Source organism: Oxyura jamaicensis, unplaced genomic scaffold (genome assembly GCF_011077185.1).
Source record: "Oxyura jamaicensis isolate SHBP4307 breed ruddy duck unplaced genomic scaffold, BPBGC_Ojam_1.0 oxyUn_random_OJ72506, whole genome shotgun sequence".
Lineage (NCBI taxonomy): Eukaryota > Metazoa > Chordata > Aves > Anseriformes > Anatidae > Oxyura > Oxyura jamaicensis.
The window spans coordinates 1-6,613 of NW_023311079.1; the positions used below are offsets into that span (position 1 = coordinate 1).

The window sequence follows — 6,613 nt, forward strand, 5'->3', positions numbered from 1 at the left end:
GGGGGGGGCTGGTGCAGGGTTTTCTGCCCGGGCTGCGGCTGGGACGGCAGGACGAGGCCGGGCTGGCTGTAGGAGTACGGCGGGAGGCGCTGGTCGGCCGGCAGCTTGCTGGTGTCCAGGGGCACCCCCTGCGAGCAGAGCGGAGCCGGGGGTCAGCGGGCGCTCCCCCCCCTGCGCCCTCCCCCCCTTGAAGTTTTGGGGCGCCCAGCACCGGCCGGGATATGTGGGGGGGGGGGAACGCTCGCGGCCCCCGCCGGCATCCGGAGATGAGGATGGAAAGGAGACGACAGAAAGGAGGAGGCGGAGGCGGGCGCGCGGCGCGGGGGCCGGCGCGGGCGATGGACCATGCATACCTGGGTGATGGAGGACAATGTGGGTGACATTGTTGGTGAGAACTGTTTGGGGTGCTGCCTCCTGGAGTCGCCACCCATTGGGAGGGTGAGGGGGCTGAGCGGGACCCGTCGGCGGGGCGAGGTGCTTATGGACGCCTGCACCACGGGGTAGGAGGAGGCGCTCAAGCCGGAGGGCAGGCTGGGGTTGCTGGGGGAGGACTGCATGGGCTGGCTGCGGGGGGACGTGGGCAGCGAGGGGTTGCTGAGCGAGGAGGAGAGCGAGGAGGGCAGGGACTGGTTGGAGAGCGAGGAGGGGATGGAGGAGCTGCTCTGGGAGGACTGCAGCGAGGGGTTGCTGAGGGAGGACTGGAGCGAGGGGCTGCGCAGGGAGGCCTGGAGGTTGGGATTGCTAAGCGAGGACTGCAGGGACGGGTTACTCAGGGAGCTCTGCATAGGTGAGGTAAGTCCTGTGGGGACAAAAAAGAAGAGACAGCGCCGTTACCCACAGAAAGGCCGCCGGCCCCGGCTCCCCTCCCCGGGCTGGGCCAGGCTGGGGCTCCCCGTCTGCCCCGGATGGGATGGAAGGTGACGGAGGAGACCACAACGATGGAGACAGCGACACCAACACACACGGCCCGGGGACGGGGGCGGCGGGCTCCCACCGGGACCACCCGGAGCCGCCGATCTCTGCCACGGCCGCCCCGGCACGAGCGGGGGATGCCGGCTCCCCCGGGCCCAAACGGCCGGCTCCAGGCGCGGCACCGCCGCCGGCCCCGGCAGGAGGACCCGGAGCCACGCGGGCTGGGCAGCGCCGGGCCCCGGGTCCCGGCTGCGGCGTCCCCGAGCCGCGGGACGGGGCCGGCGCTCACCTGGCGAGTCGTAGCCGGAGCCCAGCCCCATGCCGCCGCTGATGCCCAGGTGCGTCATGGTGGTGGCCAGGTTGCTGGTGCTGCTGCCCCCGCTCAGGCTGGGGTAGGCGCCCTCGTCCGGGTCGAGCGGGGTGGGCAGCGGCGAGGGGAAGTGCAGGTTGGTGAGGTCGGGGAGCGAGCCCCCCGTGTTGAGGGCCGAGGGGATGAGGGGGACGTTGGCAGGCTGGTCCGGGGACGGGAAGATGCTGCGGGGGAAAGAGACGAGCTCAGCGCGGGGGCACCGCCGCCTCCTGTGACAGCCTCCAGCCCCCCACCCGCAGCCCCCCCGGGCTGGGGCTGCCCAGCCCCGCACTTACTGGATCCCGGGGACTTCGCAGGAGCGCGGCCGGGCCGAGGACGAGGAGAGCTGCGAAATCGGAGAGGAGGAGTGAAGCGCGGCCAGGATGTTTATGCCCCGCTCCCCCAGCCCGGGCCGGCCGCGGTTTGGGGGCAGGAAGCAGACTGCGGGCCCCGGTGTCGCAACGCTCCCCGGCAGGAAGCAGGCAGCCGGGCAGGGGACGCGGCGGCGGCTTCCCCACGGCCCCCCCCGGCAGCAGCGCGCAGCCCCCCCGGGGGGAAGGGGCCCGGCGCCCACCTTCTTGGTGTCCCAGGGCTTCAGCGAGTGCTTGTTGTCGTCGAAGCTCTCTTCGATGGGAGGCACTTGGAAAAGAAACACTGGCGAGGGGGAGCGGGGGGTGAGGGCAGTGTGGGGAGCGACCCGCGGCCCCATCCCGCCCCCAGCACCGCCAGGGCGGGCGCTTACCTTTACTGTCCGTGTCCCCGTCCAGGAAACCTGAAAATACCAAAAGCAAAGGAGCGCCCTTCAGCAGGGGGGGAGGAGGGGACGGGCGCGGTGACCCCTCCTCGGGGCAGGGCCCGCACTCACCGCCGCGGCGGCCGGGCGGCGGGGCGCCCTGCGAGGGGCCCAGGTAGGCGTCCTGCGGGGCCGGGTTCATCACGCTCGTGTGCAGCGCCGAGTCCGAGTTGGTTCTGCCGGGGAGAAGGGGCCGCCCGTCAGCCGGCTCCGAGCGGGGGCACCCCGGGGGAGCCGCCCCGGGCACGGGACGGGCACCGGAGGGGACGGCGGGACGGGGACGGGGAGCGCGCGGGACCAACGAGCGCCGCTCCCGCAGCCCCCTGCCACCGCCGGCAGCGGGGACGCCGAGCCCCTAAGCGGGGACGCCCCCTCCCCACGCCGTGCCCCGGGTGTGTGTCAGCCCCCCGGCCCCCGGCCCCCCGCCCTCCGCCCCCGGGGGCTTCTTCCCAGCCCCGTCTCCTCCCACAGGGACCCGCTCCTGGGGCAGCTCCAGCACCGCACCAAGGGCTCCGCAGCTCTCACCCCTCAGCGTGGGGCCAGCAAGGAGGACGGGCACCCACCCTCCCCCTCTCTCCCCCCCCTGTGCCCCTTTGTCCCCCCGGGGGCCCCGGAGGGCTCCAGCACCCAGTGTGCTCCCAGTCAGTTGGCCCGAGGCGGACGAGCGCGGGGAGGGGCTGGGAGAAGGCTGCCCGGGGCGTCCTGGGTCCGCACAACGGGGACATTGTTCGGCGGCGGCGCAGCTGGGAGGCAGGAAGCCCCCCCCGGCCGCCCCTGGGATGCAGCCCCCAACGCTGCGGGGCCCAGCTGGGGGCAAGGAGCTCCTGGCACCCGGGGAGGGGGCTGCAGCGAGCCCCCGCCCCAACAGGCGGTGAGGGCCGGCACGGGGCTGGCCCCAGGGACCGGCCTGCGGCCGCGGTGCCCTCAGGGGTGCTGCGGGAGCCCGCAGAAGCACCGGGCCCACCCCGTCGGGGCAGCCTGGGGACCCCGACCCCTCTCTGGGGGGCTGTGCCCTCCCTGGGGGTCCTGGGGAGCTCAGGGCAAAGACGGGGAGAGAGCGGAATCAAAACTTCACCTGTTGAGAGCGGAGGGCAGCCGGAACAGATGGCCCTTCTCCATGGGGAAGTTCCCCCAGGGCATCGTCCTTCCAGAGAGAAACAGCGGCGTTACGGGGGGGGGGGCGCCCCCCGGGGCCCCGATCTCGCCCAGCGGCGGGCGCAGAGGGCCAAGGGCCAGCGCCGGGGGGCCCCGAGCAGCCTCCCCCCTCCTCGGCCCCGGGGAAGGAGCGAGGAGCAAGAGGAACCCAAAGTGCCCGCCTGGGGCGAGGAGAGGAGCCCCCCGATGTCCCCCCTGGGCACGGAGCAGCGGCTCTGCCCCGGGAGGCGCAGAGGGCGCCGGGGGCACGGGACGGGGCCGCGGACCCGGGCCAAAGATCGCGGCGGGGGCTAAAGTGCGCGGCATGGAGCGGCTCCGGGGCCCGGCACCGTGCCGGATGGTGCGGGGCTGCCACCGCAACCCGCGGGCACGGCTCAGCCCCGGGCCGGGGAGGAGGAGGAGGAGGAGGAGGGAGGCAGGAGCCGTGCCCTGCGCAGCAGGAGGAAGGGCGGCCTGGCAAACAAAGCCCGGAGCGAGCTCTGAAGGGATGAGCTGAGCCCAAACGGCTCCAGAGGGGCCGGGAGGGATGGAGCAGAGCCAGGGCCTGCCCTCTGCCTGAAGCCCCCTCGGTCCCCCTCAGAAATACCCGCAGGGGGACGGCGCCAGGAAGGGGTCGGGCAGGGCAGGGCAGGGCAGGGCACGGCTGCTCCCCCGGGCACGGCACCCAGAGGGGGCCGGAGGCAGGGCCAAAGGCGCCGAGAGCAGCGCCCTGGGGGCTTTACCTCCTCCAGCTGGGCTCCGGCGGGGGCGACAGGTACGTGGGGCCGTAGGGCGAGCTGTCGATGTGGGGGGCGCGTTAAGGAGCCAACGGGGCAGCCGAGCGGGCGCAGCCAACGCTGCCCAGCCCCCGGGGACCGGCACCGGGGGCACGGGGAGCGGGGCAGGAGCCCGGGAACAGGGCCGGACGCTCGGGAAAGGATATCTGGCGCACGTATCGGCGCAGGGGGGACATCATCCGGCGCGGGTCCCGCTGCACCCGCTCCACCAGGCCGTGGTGCCGCGTGCTGCGCGTCGAGTCCAGCGGCGAGTGCAAGGGGCCCTGCGGGGAGGAGAGGGCGCAGGATCAGACCCCGGGCGCAACGGAGGGTCCCGAACGGGCCCGGGGCGGGCGAGGGGGGTGCAGGGAACCATCCCCTCGTCCCTCGGGCCCCGCCGTGGCCGTCCTCTCGCCGCGCTGCCGCCGGCGCTCACCTGGAAGTCGGAGACGCCGCTGCCGATCTGGTTGACGTTGGGCAGCGAGCCGCTGTAGTAGGGGCCCCGGCTGTGCGCTAGCCTCAGCTTCTGCGCCTGCAGCTGGGCCGCGAGGGGAGGAGAGAGCAGAGAGGAGAGTCAGGGGGGGCCAAGCACCCCCAGCCCTGCGCCATCGGGGAGCAGGACCCGCGGCAGGAACGGCGCCCCCCCCCCCCCCCGCCGGGCCTTCCAAAGCCGGCAGACCCGCAGCGGGGTCAGGGCGGCCCCGCGCCCGCCGCCGGCCCCGCTCAAGGCCGGGGGAGGCCGAGGGACGGAGCCGTGGAAACCACAGGCGGGAGATAACCGGGAACGGCTCGGCCGCGCTCCCGGAGGGGTCCCCGTGGCACGGGGCAGCCGCGAGCAGCCCCAGCGCAGGCCCCGAACCGGGGCTGTGCGGCCGAGGCTCAGCCCGGCGCCGCTTTGCTCCTCGCTGCGTGCTGGGAAGGGGCTCGGCCCCGCCGGGTTCCCTGCTCCCGGCACGAACCCACCGCCCCGGCGGGACCCCGGGAGCGAGGCGCCGGAGCGCAGGGAGCAGCCCTGAAGAGGCTGCGGGCAGGAAACCTGCAGCAGCAAATCCCCGAGCTTAAGGGCAGCGAAATCCAGATCCAGAGTGAAAAAAACACAAAAACAAAGTAAAAAAACAACAGCAAAAAAAAAAAAAAGGGAGATTTAGCCAACAGCTGGCAGCGCAGGATTAGCACGAGGAGTTCGGCGGGGCTTAAGGTCCTGGGATCCTGCTCCCTCCTCCAGCCGGGTCCCTGCGGGGGCCAAACGGGGCCGGACCCGGGCAGCACCCGCGGGCGGCCGGGGGAGCGCCAGGAAGCGCCGGAGGGGCCGCTGCGGACCCCGGAGCCGCGGGGGGCAGGAGCTGGAGCGGCCCGGGAGGAGGCGGCGGCTCCCGGGGGACGCGGAGGGGCTGCGGCCCGGCCCCCCGGGGCTGCCCGGTGCCCGGGGTGGCGGAGGCAGCGGGAGCACAGCGGCGCCTCCCCTGCGCCCTGCTGCTCATTAACCAGCTGTTTGCTGTGCAAACACCGCCCGCGGGGCTCCAGCCCCCTCCCAAAGCCGCGGCGATGCCCGCGGAGCGCAGCAGGACGGGACCCGACGGGGGCGGGGGGCTGCCGGGTGTCGGGGGTCACCGGGGGCCGCCTCGCCTGCCCCGGGGGGTCTCTGGCCCAGACCTTATAAAGCCCCGGGGGGGTCCCCCCGTTCTCCCCGAGCTCGGGGTGAGGCCAGGGCCGCGTCCCCGTCACCCGGAGGGGCCTCCCCACGCCCCCGAGCGCTCGCCACCCTCTGACCCCGCTCCCCCGGGGGGGGGTCCCCACCCGGCCGCCCTGCCGAGGGGACGGGGCCGCGCAGCCCCCCCCCCACCGGGCCGGGCACAAGCAGCGCCGCCGGCGGCTGAACCGCGGCCAAAGCCTCCCCCGGGCAGGGCTGGCGCAATCCCCACCGGCTCGGCGGGGCCGGCGCTGAGCGGGGCACGGAGCAGCGCCGAGCGTCGCCTCCCCGGGCGGGGGCCCGGCCCCCTCAACCCCCAAACACGGGGAGTTGGCCCCGGGGGGGCTGCGAGCGGGGACCCCCGGGGCTGGGGGCAGCGGCGGGGTCGCGTGGCACCGGCCCCGTTCTGTTTTCTCAGCCCCCGGCCGAGCTCGTTGGAAGCATCTCCGGGGACGAAGCATCCGCCGGGCCCCGGGGGAGCCGAGCCGGGGCTCGGAGGGGACGGAGCCCGGGGGGGGGGGCCGGGTACGGGGGGGGAGGGGGGGAGGGGCCGCGAGCAGCCGCTGCCGGTGCCCCGGGAGCCGCAGCCCCCGGTAGAGGCGCGGGGCCTGGCGGACGCGGCCCCCCCGGGACCCCCCCGGGGCTCGGCCCTGCCCCGCTGCGGGGGGTGCCCACGGCCCCACGCGGGGCGGTGGCGGCCACGTGCGGACCCGCGTGGGAACCCCACGGCCAGGGGTTAAAAATTGTGGAAATTCCATAGTTTCAAATGAAAATCGAACAGACGGGAAGGGGAAGCGGGGCCGGCGGGGAGCTGCCTCCAGCCCGGCCCCCTCCAGGCCCCCCCAGGCAGCGCCCCCGCTCCCCCCCACCCCCCCCCACCCGCCCCGGGCGCTGAAGCCCCCGTTACCCCCCGTTACCCCCCGTTCCCCCCGGTTACCCCCCGGTTACCCCTGTTAACC

General features: G+C 74.9%; 1 protein-coding gene across 1 annotated transcript; it reads right to left on the minus strand.

Annotated features, from left to right (window-relative positions):
* Positions 1 to 5: 5 nt before the first annotated feature.
* CRTC2 (CREB regulated transcription coactivator 2) lies at positions 6 to 4,538 on the minus strand (the record flags this gene model as incomplete). The annotated part of the gene is made up of 11 exons (XM_035314413.1): positions 6 to 128; positions 354 to 799; positions 1,202 to 1,446; positions 1,558 to 1,607; positions 1,836 to 1,900; positions 2,004 to 2,033; positions 2,127 to 2,230; positions 3,130 to 3,198; positions 3,932 to 3,993; positions 4,132 to 4,248; positions 4,401 to 4,538. Coding segments are annotated over 11 exons (1,449 nt in total), but the record flags the coding sequence as incomplete, so codon positions are not given.
* Between the last annotated feature and the right edge of the window lie 2,075 nt (positions 4,539 to 6,613).